This window comes from Aedes aegypti, chromosome 2, assembly GCF_002204515.2.
Source record: "Aedes aegypti strain LVP_AGWG chromosome 2, AaegL5.0 Primary Assembly, whole genome shotgun sequence".
Lineage (NCBI taxonomy): Eukaryota > Metazoa > Arthropoda > Insecta > Diptera > Culicidae > Aedes > Aedes aegypti.
Window position 1 is genome coordinate 404,912,580 of NC_035108.1, and position 18,974 is coordinate 404,931,553.

The window sequence follows — 18,974 nt, forward strand, 5'->3', positions numbered from 1 at the left end:
TATCCGTGTAACCGATTCCTTGAGGTTCAATGCGAAACAATTACGATAACGATTAACCAGTTCAACCAGTTGTAACTTTACGTTTTCGGGTGAAGCCGGTTCAACATTCAGATCGTCGATTGTCAGTGGTGGTCGAACAGTATTCCCGGATTTCACTTTCTCAACGATCGATGATTTCTCACATTGGATGGTCAGTGTATCTGCTGTCTTCAACACACTTACGCCTGCTTTACGGAAGAAATCATCCCCTACTAGGATGTCATACTGCATTACATCATCTGGAACAACTAGAATCCTCAGTTCATTCACGATTCCATCTATTTCGATATTTCCGTTACAGCTCCAACTGTTACGCACACACCACCAGCAAATCCTTTGAGCAGTGACCTCTCATATTCAACATTAATCGCCAGTGTCCTCGCAATATGTTCTTTCATAAGCGTTCTCTCACTACCTAAGTCAATGAAGGCAGTAAGCTGAAATCCTTTGATGATAGCGATTTTTGTGTAAACCACATTGTTTACATGGTGGCGCGGTTCTGTACCACCTCGGAACGAAAATCCTTGCGTTGAGGGCATTTGCGCGCGAGATGGTCCTCAGATCGGCAAATAAAGCACTGTCTTTTCTGACTTGTCGGAGTTTGTGTCAGCTTCCTCGACGAACCTGGCTGCGGATCAGTGCTGGCTGGAGTCTTGTTTTGGTTAACAGTGTCAACTCGACTGTTATCTGTAGATTTTCTGGCGTCCATTGATTTTCGACCGATTGTCTTGTTCATCCCAAATCGTCCAGCGTTAGCAGCATCTCGCCTTTCTCCATCCTTCGTCGCTCGTTCTACCCGGATCAATGCATTCAGGAACTGCGGCAGAGTAACGGCTGGATCCTGCGCCATGACGGCACGAGTCGAAGCATACGGAAGGCCTTTAATCAATAGTGTTTGATCAAATCATCCGACAGTCTTATCTTCCGACCCAAGGCGACTGTTTCGTGAAAATAAGATTCCACTGATTGGTCTGGCTTTCGTTTCAAGTTGAGAAGTTTTTTGTGAATTCCAGCCGTGTCAACGACAGTGGGGAAATTTTTCCAATAACCTCATTCTGAAGAGCTCCCAAGTGCGAAGCTCTTGCTTACAGCCATCAACCAAAACTTTGCTGGCCCTTTGAGGCGCATGCAGGCATACAATAGTGTCCGTCTCGGGTCCCATCCGAAGATCTCTGCCATGGAATCTACTTCGTTGAGCCACTCTTCTGCGGATTGACCACGATTCGTGTCTGGATCGAATTCGGATATGATCGCCTCCACCTCGTTTTGAGCGCATCGCGAGGCCTCCATCTTGTTCGTCTCGATGGTTAACTCGTCTCGGATGACGATCATAATCAACACGCACACGGTTCATGTTGACTATTTAAATAATTGATTATTAACGGTAACCAAGCAAAATCATTTTCAGGACTGTAACTGTAACTGTAGCTGTAACTGATTTGTCGTATACGTAGAAAACAAGAAGCTTTTGGCTAACAATGGCCGATGACAGGCTAAAACAATCGAAGTGAATTTATCTTTAAGCGATTTGTTCTGAGGCGAATTCATAAACACTTACAATAATTTTCTTCGGAAGAAATCTTGCTCACTACACAAGAGTATTCTTTGCTAGCTCTACTTTTTATCAATTTAATTTTGCACAGTAATCGCGAAGCGTCCGATCGACTGACAAAATATTTTAGCAATGGCGGTCTTTTTGCATTTTCGAACTAACGTACTCAATAAATTTCACCAATACATCATCGCTTAACGTTTTTGCATCACACACATTCCTCCATAGTCTCATTACATCCATGGGCGGCCGCCACACACACACAAACAACACATACTTTTCAACAAACAAATAAATGACAATTAAAACACGATGAACACATGTGATAGTTTATGAATTTTCTCTTATCAGATTCACCGGAAGTCAACACATGCGCAATTATTTGCACATTTTTCTTACCCATTACAATACAATCCCATAATGAATGGCGTGCGGATTGTAATCCAATATGTAGCGTGTAAACTCGATCTAGTCATAAACCTTCCACTTCTGCAACATATATCATACTTACAATTACACTTTCCTATGTAATTCGCAAAATGATCGTGCGAATCGAATCCCACTTCTGAAATGTGAACCTCCAACCATGGACAAACCAAACTAATCGAGCCCCAGCCTTTTCCAACCACGACTTGAATGACAGGCAACCGAATAACGACTAACTGCCCCGTATTTTTATCCAAGAGTGGTAGTAGACTGAGCGATGACTTAACACACAGACTACAGACTCGATTAGCCAGTCTAGGGATGTGCAAAATAATTACTACAACCAGAATATAGTCTCTACAGGCCTCATTTAGACTTATACTGGCTTACATTTTTACGAATTTCGTGCTTTAGTTCCTCCAATCTAGTCCACACTCTCAACATTCTCCAACCCACTATCAATGATGTCAATTACTGAGTCGTCCGAAGACGGTCTTCGTCAAGGTTGTAGCTGATCAATGTATCTAACAGCATCAGCGTTACTCTAACCCTTAGGAGTATATGGAAAAACACTATGACCGATTGAATGAATTGCTTCCCGGATAAAAACGTATCATTCAGTGAATGGAATAAACATTATGTACAATATAACGTATTGGATACAATACAGCGTATTGTAAATTGAATGTCGAAGCAATATATTCTTGTTTGGATATACAATTCAACAACAATATAATATATTGTAACAGAACATTGCATTGTTTTTAATTGGTTTTATACCTTACATTTTGGTCAAATTCCTATTTTCGCGTAAATCAACTGTTGCTTTTTTCTATGTAGCTTTGCTGAAAGAAATAAACAAAACAAGTTCAGAAAGCAAGAAATGTTGGGTAAAAAATATTCGAAAAGTAAAAATAAGTAGTTTTTTAGAAGTCACTTGACATTAGCTGTACGACGAATGCAACCATGATACAGTTCGTTGAATTGTTTTTATATTGTACAACAATACACGAATTGCTCATAAAGACAATACATGGACAATATATCGTATTGTATTTTCAAAATGTTTGTATGAGAAAATATCTATATTTGTATTGTTACGATACTTAACCACCCATACATTATATTGCAAAAATCTCATATACCATACAGTGCACTGTTCAAAAACAATATATTGTACTGTAATTGTATTGTCATTTTACAATATACTGTATTATATTTCCAATATATTGAATGGTACTGTTTCAATACGTTTATATTGTTTTTGTATTGTATTTTTTTATCCGGGGTTTGCTTTTTTTCATAGTAGTTCCCATACAAACTTGAAGGGCTTGTGCAGTCTCAGCTTTCATCTAAATAAGCCTCAAATTTTGAGAGGACACTCAGAATTTGATCTAGAATCGAAATAAGGCGGTTGTGAAGGAAGGATGATTTTTTGAAACCACTTTACTACCCTATATATTTGAATAAAAATTAATAAAACGAGCTCACCAATTAGGCCTCATTTCATTAGCTTATTTTCCCCTTCAACTTTATGACACTTCACTGCAACAGTATCGCTCATGCCTTATTTCCGCTCAATAGTGTAAAAATTGATTTTTCGTGTCAAAAACCAACATTTTTCGCATTAATGCATTTTTAGTAAAGTTCGTCACGAAATCTGTTTGCCGTGAGCGGAAATAGAACACTTAGATGCAGCACAAAGGCAATTAAATATTTGTTTATGAGTTTTTCTATTTCTTTTATTCTGCCGCTGATTATTCTATACTTGAGCTACATTGTGACATAAAAATAGTATTGATCGAAACAATATTTATTTTATAATAAACATGTAGACACGAATGCCATGACAAATGGTAAAGTGTCTTAAATAAAACATAAAAATAATAATAATAATAAACATTTGAAACACATAACTTCCCTAAAATGAGGCGGAATCTGGTGCACTGATGGTATTTAATAAAAAAAATCGTAAAGAAGGTTTTAGAACGATAAATTGATCACTGATTGATTGCTGTTTTAGGCAGGTACCGAAAATTGGGGCGAATGAAACACTCTCCGACATGTTTGAATATGTTCAACTTAAAACCGTGTAGATAAAACCATTTTTATTACTCTCAAATGGGTCCCGTCTTCCTTAGCTGAGACCCCAATTGCCATTAAAAACAAAAATTATTCGTACAAATATGTGTAAAAATTGGTATGTTTCAATTCACCCCGCAATGGGGCGAATAGAAACAACTGTTCTGTAAATATCGATACTTTTTTCATTTAAATGGAAAAATAAACACTTGTTCGAGTGCATCTTAAAGAATATCATAAACGAATTCAAGTAGTAAAGAAAAAAAATTGAAATTATTAAAAAACATCATGTTACAAATTGTCAAAAATGGCGGATGTTTCAAGCTATCAAAAATGGGTTGAGATTTCAATATTTTCTTCTTATTTTGTTTTAGCAAAATGTGGCAAAATTAATGATTTGAAAATAGTCTGTCGATACTCTGTTAACTATTGAACTAATGGAAAAAATATATTTCAGTAGGGTTTTTTAAAGTTTTATCTTTACATAAAAGACGCATTTCTTCTACCTGTAGGTCACTTTGTTTCTATTCGCCCCACTTTTTCTATTCACCCCGTTTTACGGTACTTTGGATTTAGTATTAAGCGACCATATATGTCCGCAAAACGCGAGACGCCTTGTCAGATCTTTGTTCCCAATCAAACATTTTCTGTAATCGATATGTATTTCTACGACCATTTTAGATCCAAATCATGGTCTGAATACTTTTTCAGTCAACCAAATAATTTTGACGCATGTAATATCATGTTGAAAATTGCGCTGTTCCGCGAAACGAGGGACGTCTGGTCTCTTTAATTTAGTACATAATCGTCAAATATTATTTCGTCATAATTTAATTGAACACAGATTAGAAAAGAATTGCTACTCGACTTTAGTCATAGTTTACACCTTATTTGATAGAAAAAGAAGATAGATAAATCATTACAACAAATCTAGCTAGAGAAACGACTTTCGGATTAAACAAAATAAAACTTACCGACATGGTTCCGTAAATTTTTTTTAACCGGATTTATTCTTTTTTCCATTAGCATGTTCTTATATAGTACACCTCCTCCTGCTTCCCCCTTGGCTTCCACACTCGAACCACGGTCACAAGCGCCTTACTTGCTCTTGCTGGCGGCCTTGGCCGGGGTCTTCTGGATCTTCGGTGGCTTGCTGATGGGCTTGCCGAGCTGTTGGGCCTTCAGCACCTTGACGCCTTCTGTCATACGATCAGGAATGCACGGACGATGCGTTCACGGAGACAACGATGGCAGAGGACACCACCGAAGGTTCGGGTCACGGTCTTCAGACGGCGGCACATACGTGGGCGCTCGCTCGGCCGGGATGGCTTGATTCCGCTCAGCTTCTCCTTGCACTGGCCGCATTTTTGGCACGGTGCGCTGCTTCTTGACGTACAGGTACACCAGACGGCCACCGGGCGTGCGGACACTGAAAGAGAGAGAGCATTTGTGGTTAGTGAACAATCGACAATATCTCCAATACAAAACGATTTCATCCAAAAACTAACACCAGAACAACTGTTGACATTCGATGGAAGTATTGAATCGTCATGTATTTCGCGGACAGATCAATAGGCAAAGGAATGTCTCGGTTTGTTCCTTGCACAATTTGTAGCACTAATCAACTAGCGGGTTCGTTGACCAATGGTAAGCAAAAATTATGCGACTTTCTCTCTTTAGAATTGTTGTTCCGTGTTAGTTTTCGGGCATTTGTTTTAAACATGGCACATTTGTTTCACATTTCTCCAAAAAGTTGTAAATTTTAAGTTGAAACCTACAAACTTTATTGGAGAAAGCAAGCTGATAACTTGAACATTTTGTTAATAAATGTTCAAGCTGTTTAGTGGAATGCCTATAAGTAATGAAACCCCGAATTTAGTACTATAACCATTTTAATTCATCTAGAGTTTGTATCCTTTGACAGATACGCGTATTTCGACCTCAAACTGTAAGGCCGTCTTCAGTGTCGTGTACTACACTCGGGATGAAATGCTGCAGGAACTACTTTATTTACGAATTAATTGACGAATTCCCGGAAAAACTCTAAAAAAGGTGCTCGAATACTTTTTTTTTTGAGCAATTCTTAAGAGTGACCGTGGATGAACTCTTGAAGGAATCCATATGAAAATGTCTATACGAATTGGCCGTAAATTGGAGCAGAAATCCCTAAGCGATTGCCTTAAAAACTCAGTAAAAACCAATGCCAGGGTTATACCGACTGAATATTTTAAATGATGAATCTCTGGAAAAATATTCTTTCATAATTTCTTAGAAGTAGAGTTCATCCAGTGATTCTTCAATCGATTTTGCTGAAATTCGTCCAAGATTTCTGTAAGGGGTCTAGTTCCTAAAAGTAGGTATTCGAGTAGGAACCTCAGGAGAAAAAAAACTGAAAGTTTACCTGTAGGAATCTGCGATAAACCTTAAGAATCTGTGGAATGTCACGTAATAATCTGAAGTATTTCTTAAATCCTCTAGTATTCTTCTTTATGATTCACTACAATGAAAAATAAGGAGTAAAGTAACGTTATAGACTGTTTCGGTCAAAATAGAGACTTGAAGAAACCTTATTAAGTATTAACCATTAGTGTTATTGAACAAAATCGACAATATCTTCAGCACAACCAATCCAATTTCCCCCTGAAACTAACAGCAGGAACAGCTGTGACCATTCGATGGAAGTATTGAATCGTCATATAATTCGCGGACAGATCAATAGGCAAAGGAATGTCTTGGTTTGTTCTTGCACAATTTGTAGCACTAATCAACTAGAGGTTTGTATCGTGACCAATGGTAGCAAAAAATTATGCGACTTTCTCGCTTAAGAATGGTTGTTCCGTGTTAGTTTCTGGGGAATTAATTTGTCATATCCGATGGAAGTGCTGATACTCGATTGTCCCCGGATTGGGAACCGAATTCAACAGGCAAAAGGATATGGCTATTGGTTTCTCTAGCACTAACAGGTAGCATCATAAAGTCACAATTGTTTTCGAACTTTCTGATGGTAGCAAAAAGTTGTGCGGTCAATCAATTCAAATGCCCCCGGGGAAGATAGTATCCGTGGAATACTTACACACGTCGCTTGTTGGACTTGGTGTTGTAAGACAGACGTCTTCTCAGAGTCAATCGCTGGACCATCTTGGGCGAGTTAGCTAAAAAGTGAAAACAATGAATTACAATCACTGCCGATTAGTTCATAAAACGACTCCGTTTTCTTCGAATCGCCATCTCAGGGAAGCAATCCGGATGTGCCGTACGGACTTCACTGGGAAATAACCCCCTCCGGTTCCCTAACCAGCGGACGAAAAACATTCAAAAACAAAATCCCACTCCGGCAAAATTCAGGTTAGAGACCAGACGTCAACAAATCGCCACCGGGTTTCAAAACACCGTCCTCCGAACCGAAATCCATCACTTATTTCGCAATTTCTCCACGGCAACATTTCGGCAGCACATCCGAATTGATTTCCCCGCGATTTCGCACAAAATAAAACGGCGTATTTTATCGAAAATTTCGCGCACCTTGACAAAATGTGTCTACTTTATTCAAACTAAAGTGACGGAAAGGAAGACAACTCCGATGGTTGACGTTTGGGCGGAAGCACGCGAACGCGAAGATTACGATGGACGACGCGAAAGCTGTCAAAAAATCGGGAGTTTGCGTTTGCGCGCGGCACGCTAATTTGAAACCAACACAGCCAATGTGCTTTATATCACATTGCCACACAGCTACCACGCACTTGGTTGTACACTAGGGTGTCCCAAATATAAAGTCAAAAAGTTAACTTGCTCGCTTAATTTAATGGTGTAATTAAATTACCACGTATGGCGAAATAGGGAACCATTATGTCCGCAACTGTGCACCTACCTAATCAATTTGAACACTAAGTTTTCACCAGTGGCGCTGTTTGTTTGCTGGGTCTCGCAGGAAACCATATTCAAGAGTGCACTCTTAATACTTCACACTGGGTTACTGCGACTGAACCCCCTCTTAATTTTCATGCAAATCTTGAAATATGTTTCTTGTGACGAATTGTGTTTGTCGTATAGTCCCTCAAACGTCATTCAAAGTTCTCTGCTCCCGAAATTTTGCTCTCCGATCTCTCTCTGGAGAGCTTGAATGTGTTTCAAACACCCATTGACTTTCCTCAAAGTTTGTTAACATTTGGACTCGATTGGGCTTTATATGAAATATGGATATGTTCATACGAAAGTCTTCGGGAAGTTGATTGTTGTCCTAACAATTCTATTCTTACCCCATAACTACTTATTCATTACAAACACGATGCCTCGATTAAAGGTTACCGAAGGAACAACAGGAAAGGATTTTTTGAGTTTCTTATCGTTTTTGCCGACGGATTTTATTCTCCGCTCAAAAGTGGCTCAAATTTTATGAATAATTACTAGACAAAAACGAAGACATTGGATCAGAGCTCATCTTTTTTTTTTGTTCGGAGTAATGATACCACTGAACATAAATCTTTACGATTCGATTAAAACCACGCAAATCAAAAATTCGTCAGTCGAAGTATGGTTGTATCAAAGACAAATGTCAAACGGAATAAGCATGAATTAAAAATCATAAAATTGAGAAAAATAAATTTTTATTCGATACTTGTAAAAAAATGTCAAAACAAAATAAATTCTTTTTTGGTTTTTGATTTTGATACTCCTTGACTCTTCTTAGTAATTCATCCGAAACAAACATAACCTCGATTTCAAATGTTTGGCTCCGAAAATAGGCCAGGGGAAGTGGTTCACCTAGAGTGAATTTCTGTCAAAGAAAAAGTAGATTTGTATGAGAATTGACAGAAAAATGAATGACAAGTTCATCCACTTCTCCTGGCCTATCAGGCTCCCCGCTTGACAAGCATATCGAGTCTAATCCGCAACACCCAGCTTCACACAAAACTTCTGCCAAAAGACAAATTAAAGACCTCCATGTCCCTTGCAGTTGCCCAAAATTTTATGGCTCATAAGGTAATCTAGAATGCCGTGAAAGTGTACTGCGATCTGTCAAACTTGGGTACCCTTTTGTACTACCGAGGGACCAAATGCCAGTACTAGAAGTGGTACCCAATCTGAGCCCGAGTGTGACGAACCTGCTTCTGCAGTTTGAGGCAGGTACGTACAATAGTGATGCCGCGTAGGAAAATTTGGTTACCCTAGATGAGGGCATACATTGCAGTAGTGAAAATTTTTATTCCCATAAATTCTTTGTATAAAAACAATAACCTACATACTCGGTACCCATGGCTATTGGGGCGAGATCATAAATTATGCGAGAATTTAGTAGAACAAAGACAGAGGACTGACACGGCTGTCATCCTGCATACATTTGGGCTCTTCCTCAACATCGTTTTTGGTACTTCGCGTTTGGTACCTACTTTCTGGTCGGTTTGCCCTAACTTACTCCTGATTTTCGAGTACATGGCTCATTGGCTGCTAGTGCTAGTTTCTGTCAATTAAATATATTGCGTTGAATCGTCGTGTTTGATGGCGCTTTTGCTTTTTTTTCAGCATTTTGTTTAATGTTTTACGCATCAGTGAGGTATCATTGATATCACCTATCCAAAAAATCATATGTTTTGTCAGTCCCAAACGAATCAAAACAAAGACACTAGACGTCATGTTGAATCAATGTTGGGTAGCTAATTATGACTCATTTCACCCCCCCTGCACAAAGACATTTCTCGCTTGATTTATGATCTTACCTTAAAAAAAGTCATTGGTAACCAAGTTTGTAGCTTTTACACTTATTTGGACAATGCCCACGATGAAGAGAACATCCTCCTCTATCTCCCATTGGTGATAGTTTTTATCTTGGTCCATTCATTAGCTTAACGCTTCAGTCGCTGTTGTATTTTGTACAACACTGCTCGTTTTTCATTCACAGTAGCGGTGGTTTTTGACGCGCAAACGGCTGGAAGGTTAAAAACAATGAGCAAGATCATAATTTATATGAGAAATGTTTTTTTTTATAATAAAACTAGGGGAAAAGCCCTGAGTCCGCGGCTACAAAGCAAAATCATGCTGAAGGTGTCTGAGTTCGATTCCCGATCAGTTCAGGATCTTTTCGTAACGAAAATGACCTTGATTTCTCTGGGCATAGTGTATCATCGATATACGATATAACGAATGCGAAAATGGCAACTTTGGCAAAGAAAGTTCTCCAGGTTAATAACAGTGGAAGTGCTCATTGAATACTAAGCTGAGAAGCAATGCCCAGAGAGGACTTAAAGCCAAGAAGCGGAAAAAGGTTCATGTTCCAAAAAACGAATCATATTTTCGACAACATGTCATTATAAAAGAATATCCCACAGACAAACAGACCTAACTGCTAGAACAATTATCAATTCAAAACATAGTGTCGTGAACATTACCGCCCAATGCTAAAACCACTGTTTTTGGCCAACCGCGAACTAGGTGGCGGTAGTGCGCAAACGTCAAACTTGAACAAAGGTGATGCGGGCGCCACGAGTGGCCCGTCGGCCAACTACCAAATATTAGAATTGAGCGCTATTCAGCTGTACGATGAAAATAATTCAAGTGTTACGTCTGTTTGTCTGTGGAATATCTAAAACGTATCATAAAATGCCTTATAATATGTTCACCAATGACAAATTGCCCTTATCTAATATTTGTCCGTATTTGTTTTTATTTTCCGTGTGGGTTGAGGAACGCAACTGGTATGGCATCTGAGAGAGAACTCGCGAAGAGGAAAAATATCAACGTCATATGCAGCCAAGATTCCCCTCTTACGAAACGTCAAATGCAGCCCACCGTTTTTATGGCTGAAAAAGTGAGAAGTATTGTGTTCAAAGTAAACTGTTATTAAAAATCTCAGTCTGCGGAGCAGTTTTTTCCAAAGTTGCTGATAAATCTAAGCAGAAGATTAATTATTTCTAATGTCTGCTACATTTGCTGGCATGAAATTTCACTCAAACGGCTATTTATGATTCGATGTGATGCAAACTCAATCATTTTTTGCTGAGAGGTTCATGTGAGGATTTGAACAGCATGCACATAATTGGTATAAACACAAAGTGGAATAAGAAAAAAACTCAGCAATCACAGAAAAAGAAGACCGTCTTCGCGAGTCTCGTCTCAAGTATGCATAACGCAAACTTAAGAGACTTCAACCCTGACTAGAAGAAAGAAAGTCGAAAGAAACGAGCGAGAGAAAGGACAGGAATCAAAACAAAAATCTGTCAAAAATCGAAGAAATTTGATAGACGATTAATTAAATCAGTGCGGAGAAGAAAAATCTCCTCCCTGCTCCTAGAAAAATAGCGAAATTTTCAAGCATTCAACACCGTATCCTCAGGATTGCTGTGATATCAGTTTTTTAAGGTGAAACAAGTCTCCGATACCTGTCTGGTAACAATTTTTTGCCGGCCAGCAAAAGTTCCGGAAGCAATACAAAGGAAAGTGGATCGTTCCGGTGGCGAAGGTGGATTTGGCAGTGGCGGTGCCCAGCGTCAGGCAATGGCCACGGTGCGTATCCCGGAGCAGAAAGTGATCCTTTGCGGCGAGTACGGCGTCGGAAAGAGTTCCATATTTCGACGGTTTGCTACCAACAGTTTCGTGACGGGCAACGGACCGGCAGTCGACCCTTGGGTTGGACCATTACGATCGGAGTTTTGCCGTTGGGGATAAGGCCATCAAGGTGAGGGGGAGGGGTTAAGAGCCAGTTTGCGACGAGCCGCAACCCCCTTTTTGTATCGATGTTCTCCAATCGGGCTGACATTTCAGGTGTCTGCCAAATTTCAGATTACAGGGCTGGTAGAGGTATCTTTTTAGAGACTTGCAATCTATTTTAATGCAAGTCCCTACAATTCTCGGTTTTTGATGGAAGGTATCTGAAGTCTCCGTTTTTAACCAGAATGTACAACCACTATTTTCCTTCTCTATGCAGTGAACTATGATTTGAAATACCTAATCAGTAATTTCCACAGGGATTACTCTGAAAATATTTCAAAATGCTATTCCAGGATTCGCTTCAGAGATTTTTCCACCAATTACTTTTCAAATTTAAATTTTCATATAAATTCCATCGTGAATTTTAAATTTAACCATGAATTATTTCTAGGTATTATTATAGGAAATTCTGGGAAATGAATTAAGAACTCAGCCAGGAATTCGACAAGGAATTAACCATCTCATTTGAGGTTTCATCGGTGAAAATTTCTTTCGAGGTTTCACACCAGCCATTATTTTGACAATTTTTCCACTTCTTTTCAATGTTTTTAAAGAAATTCCTTCAGAAAATCCTGCAAATTTTATCCAGAGATTTGGTTAATTACTATTCTTGAATAATAATGTTTAGTAATTCAACCAGAAAAATTAAGGTTTTTCTTCTTCAGAAGTCAAGGAGTTCTTTCAGAGATCCTCGCAAGAGTTCAACAGAAAATTCCACAGAAGTTTCATAAGAGATTATCAAAGGAATTGTTTGTGCAAATTTTCAGGGATTATTTCTCCAATAAGTTCTTTGAAAACTTGTTTGAAAACTATCTGAAGGTATCCACATAGGAATTATTGGTTTGAATCTTGAAGAAAAACTGAAAAAACAATTCTGGATGAAATACTAAGAAATCAATTGAGGCATATCTGGAGAAACTATTGCTTGAGATTCGGAAGATATCCTTAACGAAAATTTTGGACTAAATCGATAGAAGAAACACTGGATTAACTCCTGAAGGACTTGAAGTTTTCTTGAGAAATTTACGAAAGAATCTTTGGAGGAATTCCTGAAGAAATTCATGGTTGAGTGTCCCTGGAGTAATTTCCAGGGTTGCCCTTTAAAAAATCCTGGTTGAATTTTTAAGAGTATCTTCAACTTGGATTCGTGGAGGAATTCTTTAATAATGCCGTTAAAAAATAAATGAATGCCTGCAAAAATCTTCGAAATGATACCAGAATGAAGGAAACACTGGGCAAAATCCCAAGGTAGTTTCCGATGAAATTTCTGGAAAAATGAATCTTGAGAAATTTTATACAGTAATATGAGCAGTACAAGTATATCAAAAAATCCAAAACTATTCAGAAACATGAAATTTGTATAGAAAATCTGTAATCTGTTGAGTTCTGTTTCAATTATTTGTTTTCTTGGTTAATGTATGGTCTCTTTTTGGTTTCTTTATTGTGCTCTGCAAGATAAATCCACGTAATGCGATTATCTGAAAATGTCGATATACCGTCACAATGATAATGGAAATCACCAAATGTTTCAGATTTAGCAAATTTGAAACATTTGCGTCCTTGAAGAACGAAAAAATCCAAGCCTACTTGAATTTTGACGTTGCGTTTGAATTGCGCGCATATCTTCTGCGCGTTACCACCGCCGCTGGATGTGGATTTAATATAAGCGCCGCAATACTTTCAAGCATTGAGTCTCTAAAGTTTCTATTTTAAAGTCTCTCAGTCGCTTCCAGTCCTGCAATATTCTACAGGATTTCTTTCATGAAAATCATAAAAAGTTTTCCCCAGTTTTTGAAGAAACTCGTTAAGGCTTTTTTCTGGATTCTACGCCGATATTTTTCAGTAATTTTAATTCAACCATTGTCAAACGAATTTATTTACAATTTATCCAAGGAATTGGTCCAAAATTCTTCCAAGGTTTATTTCTGAAAATCTATCAAACACTTCCAGAAGTTTCTCAATAAATTCGATCATCATTAAGTTCCCCCTCCAATATTTCATCCATGAATTACTCCTGCAGTTTTTACAAGCAATTCTTGAGTATTTTTTCAAGAAAAATCTCCATAGATTCTTTAAAATTTCATTTGAGGTTTCACACCAGCAAATTATACAGCAATTATTACGATTTGTTATACACACGTTTCTTGATAAAAAAAAACATGATTTCCCATACAAATTTCAAATCGCGTTCTAAAACCAGGCACGGACAATTCTTAAAGGATGGATGCTGACTCATTTTTTCCATCGTAGATTCAAAATATGGAAAACATTAGATACCTTTAACTTCTAGCAGTTGGCGCCAACATCACAAAATTTCGAAGTGATTACTACCACTGAAAAATAGACATAATATGTTGTCATTTTAGTTTTGACACCATCCTATGATTATATTTCATAGGAGATTCCTATAGAATTTGGTTCAGCTATACTTCCGGATGTGTTCCAAGGATTTCTCTGATAATGTATTAAAAAATGTATTTGATAACTTCCTAGAGACATCCGTGAAAAAAATCCTGGATATTTTTTTCACGAATTTCCTTGGGTCTTTTCTACTGGACTTTTTGAAGAAATCTCTAGACTAATTTCAATGGTATTCTAAAGATACCGAGGAATGCTAGTGATACCTCCAGAGATTTTTTATGGAATATTTTCAGGAACTCCTCCAGGAATGCTACCAACGATTTCTAAAGGCATGCTTAGAATAATTTCCTCAAAATTCGATTCACAAAATTCTTCAGCACTCCAATGTTACTACCTCCAGTTCACAGATATCCTCCAGGCATTTTTTCAATGGACTTCTCCTAAAAACTCCCTAGGTTTCTCAATCAACTTCTAGCAAGTTTCTCCCAGATCCTGCATAAGTTCTTCCACAATGGTTTATTCCAGATTTTTTTGAAAAAAAAAAAAATACTTTAGACATTTTTTCTGAGAAACCCAGTAATAATTACCGCGCCATTTCAATTCTTCAATAAATTCGACCTGGTATTGCTCATTAAATTTCTCTTGGCATTTCATCAAATATCAATATTATTCCTGTGGTTCAAACAAAATTTCCAAGTTTTCATGGATTGTTCACAACTGCATTCGAGGTTTCCACCAGCAATTATTTTCATTTATTTTGTCCAATTTTTTTCAAGGATTCTCCTAAAAGTCTTGCTGGATATTATGTATTTCTTTTACTACTGGACTGCGAAGTGTGGCTCCATAAGTGCGAACATGCGAATAAAAGAGCGAGATTGCATCGAAGCATGTTGGTGTCTTCAGAGCACTTATTCTTTGGACTGCGATGAATAACTCCGCTGAAGACACCGACTCGATTTGAAGCATCTCGCACTTTTATTAGCGTTCCCGCATTTGTAAAAACTTCTGCGATAGTCCAGTGGTGAATGAAATGCGCAATATTATTCAGAGATTCAATTTTTTTTGTAAATTTATCTTGGCAATTTATGAAGAAAATTATAGAAATAATTTCATCGAGCATCCAGGAGTTTCTTTTTTCAAAATTCTAACTTAGAATTCACACAAGTTCCAGCAGAGGTTACTCTAGAATTTCCTAAAGATACTCTTCACAGATATGTCAAAATTTTCTTCAAAAAATCTGAAAATTTTACTTTTAAGTTCCTCAGGAAATTTAAAAAAAGGCTAAAGGAACTCCTGTAGGAACTTTGATTTCTGGAAGCTACTCAAAACGGTGATGTTGAAGAAAGCCCTAGGGAAATCAATGGATAATTTTCTGAAGAACTTAGATCTTCCTTGAAAAATGAAACGATCTCTGAAGGGATTCCTGATCCTTAGAAATTCTCGGAATAATTACTTCGAAAGTTTGTAAAAAAAAAAACACAAATCAAACTAATGAAGAGATCTTCGGAAAGCTCTAACTAAAGTACGGTGCTGCCATCTGGAAAAAGTTTACTCTGTGCGTGAAGCGTCAAAAATTTTACCCGGCAAGGTATAGAAAGTGAAATTTCAAATGCTTATGTAAAATTATCTACAATAGCTATTTAAAATCTTTTCAATACATGTTGATAAACTTTTGATGGGCTACGTTATAAAATAATGTAATTTTTATATTTTTTCCTCAATATTCTGCGGATTCTATAGCTTATCATAAATCTAACCCAGTACACTTAACAGAATTTAATTAAATTATGTTTTGTTTTTTTAGAAGCATTTGAAAATTGACTTCCTATGCTTTGCCATGTAAAGAAATCGGAGCCTCACGCATAGGGTCAACTGTGGTAATTGCCTTCGTCATCGCGAATTAGAACAAACGGATATTTTATTTTATTGAAGTGAAAAATACTTTATCGCTAGATTTGTTTGTTTAGGTGTTTTGAAGCCGAACTGTTTTTAGTCATCTAATATGGGAAATTCGTCAATAATTTATGTATTTTAAAACCTGGAAATATTAAGGAATTTTATTTCTGTAAATGAATAGACACCCTGCTTATGCTTATCATAAATTGGTTTATATTTAAGTTTAGGGGAGTTCTCGATTCTCGCTTGGATTGAGGGTCGGATACTGATGATTGTATTACCATTTCAGCTCCAACTCTGGGATACCGGTGGCATGGAGAGGGTCGCTTCCGTCACTTCCAGCTATTACAAGTTTGCAGAAGCCGCCCTGCTGGTGTTCGCGCTGGACAACCCGGCGTCGTTCCATTCGTTGTCCCAGCACATGCTGGACGTGGTGACCTATGCGGAGAATGCCAAGATTTTTCTAGTCGGAAACAAGGTCGACATGGAGCAAACCGGGGATCCGGAAGTGTCCGACGCGGACATGGAATCGTTCTGCGAGCAGTGCCACAGTTTGATCAGTGCAACTTACAAGACTTCGTGCAAGACGGGCGAAGGCCTGGAGGAAATGTTCCAGGACATTGCCAACAGCTTGGTGGAGTCGAACCGATCGCGGCTGGAACTGCAGGCGCTGGATTCGCACGGTTTCAAGATCGAACCGCCGGAGGAGTTTGGAGAGCCGTCTTGTCTTTGCTAGTATTTCGTGCCCTAAGTGAATTAGGGCAAATGAAAATGGAACTCATACTAATCATTTTTTTTGTACTGAGGGGAAGTTCTTGCAGCAAGGCCGTCCGGATTCGTAAGGGGGATTCACTTAGAGGTGTTTGGTGGGGTAGAGTTTAATCTTGCGCATTGTGATTCGATTGTAGGTTGTAGACGTTATCGAACAGTTTGTGAACCTTCGTAAATTTTCCGGCTAACCGGAAGTGATTGCCAATTTTCGCTGTTTAGCATGATAGACACGTTCAGAGTGCCATAAGAATCGGTATAGATGTAAATTTCGGAACGGATCTACAACTACTTAATTTTATTTCTCTTCAAATGGTCACGATATGATAGTTTTATTGTTTTAATTTGTGAAATCAATGATGGGGGCAGATTTCAAAGAAGCTGCTGGAAAATAGTAACTCATTTGATTATTGGGAACATTTATGAACAATTGATCAAAATGAAAGACAACTAATAACTGACTAATTATTATACATACAATTAACTACATATAATGATAACATTGTAATGGCTTTTAAATCAACACCGTAATTAGCGCTATCATAATGTAAAATTACATCGATATTATTGCTACATAATTGTGGATCGCGCTATTGGTAAAATTAGTTTTAGTGCTATGTAGTTGCAAATTATATGATATAGTGTAGAAATCGTTTTTTAAACTACCAATAAAGGCAATGATATTTAGAAGTAACTTGGATGCGTGTTTTTTGTTTAGAAAATTAAAGCCTTCAATCATGAAAAAATGCTCTTCAAGCTTAATATGTGTAGTCAAAATTGAATGCGATCTATAATTTAAAAATCCGAAAATAATTACTACGTGGTTTCTGCCAGTTCCTTGGGGGACTGACATTTTCCATACAAAATGTCTATGGCCGCCATTTTCCCTGGGCTTGGGATTATATTTTCCAGGGAGCGATGAATTTTGATAATTGATCGCTGTTGTTAGTAGCTTTGATTAGATGTTGGGTGAATTTCAAAGCAATGGCAACCTTTTTATTACAAAATTTAGATTTTCTCTTCTGACCTAAAGATTCTGGTTAAACTACTGCATAGTACGGCTATCACTCATCAAAATTACTTTCACTTCGGGAAATAATTTCAAACTGGCGAGAAGATTACAAACTGAGGGTGGGTTAGGAGCACAGTCAGACCCTTGAATGTGCAATGTGGGGTAGTAATTGGGAATACCATTGACGGTTTGTAATCTTCTATGAGGTTTTCGAAAACTAACAGAGCGCGTGCACCGGGTTGCGGATAGGAGCAAAGGGAGATCAATAGCATCTACCTAAAATAATAAAGCAAAAAGCCGTTCCATGATTAGGTAATGTTTAGCGATCTTCTATGGTGTTCTAGTACTATAAAATTCTTCACTCACTGGGAATTCTGGCCTTGATAATATCAATAGTGCTAAACATAAAATAATACCTAATATTCAATAAGTACAATGTAGCTTCAATGTAGTAATAAATGAAATAAAATCAATTTTCTATACTTGACAAGGTTTTGAAGACAATCAATGAGTGAAAGAACTACCTAAGGACTGTTCATTTTATAAAGTGGACACCTTGTACATGCTGTATCTTTTTAATTTATCAATGAAATTTCAATCGGTTTTCTGCACATCGTTTGACTAGTATTGTACAATGTTGTGATAATAAAAATTCTCCAAAATTAATTAAATTTCACACGAATATGGAACAACGATTAGAACGGTCGGTTTTTGGAGGTTATCAAAATCAATGATTGTTAGAAATTGGCTGGAAAATTCGACAATTTACATTTTTTATCTTCAAAAAAAGCTTGTTCTTCAAAAGTATCATCAACTAGAAGCCTGATGGAAAAAATCAAGTTATTTTTGGAACAACAATTTTACAGATATAATAACATCATTTTTCCCCTATATTTTTAGAGAAAACCATTTTAAAATTGAAGGGGATCGGTATGAGTAGAATTTTTTTGGTTAAAAGTACGTCCTGACGGAAGTCCTAATATAGTATTAATATGAAAAATGACTTACGCCTTCATAGAGTTACTTATTAAGTCCCCAGGTGACATTTAAAGCACAATAGATACACAATTGCTTTATTCTTAGAAGACCTTTCAAAGTACATTGACAGTCATCAAAATTGGCAACACTGCTGTAATA

General features: G+C 37.5%; 1 protein-coding gene, 1 long non-coding RNA gene and 1 pseudogene across 3 annotated transcripts; 1 reads left to right on the forward strand and 2 right to left on the reverse strand.

Moving 5' to 3' along the window:
• Positions 1 to 5,081: 5,081 nt before the first annotated feature.
• On the reverse strand, positions 5,082 to 7,767 carry LOC5571846 (annotated as a pseudogene). The gene is made up of 3 exons (XR_002500882.1): positions 7,622 to 7,767; positions 7,173 to 7,251; positions 5,082 to 5,528 (listed from the first exon to the last, which is right to left on the reverse strand). The product of XR_002500882.1 is annotated as a 60S ribosomal protein L34 (transcript).
• LOC110677000 lies at positions 5,608 to 7,166 on the reverse strand. The gene is made up of 2 exons (XR_002500883.1): positions 6,501 to 7,166; positions 5,608 to 6,446 (listed from the first exon to the last, which is right to left on the reverse strand). It is a non-coding gene; the product is annotated as an uncharacterized LOC110677000 (long non-coding RNA).
• A 3,490-nt stretch (positions 7,768 to 11,257) lies between the features above and the next one.
• LOC5571847 (ras-related protein Rab-30) lies at positions 11,258 to 17,519 on the forward strand. Its single transcript, XM_001653747.3, is given in 3 exon segments — positions 11,258 to 11,695; positions 11,697 to 11,768; positions 16,347 to 17,519. Coding segments are annotated over 3 exon segments (627 nt in total). The 5' UTR covers positions 11,258 to 11,587; the 3' UTR covers positions 16,794 to 17,519.
• The last annotated feature ends 1,455 nt before the right edge of the window (positions 17,520 to 18,974 follow it).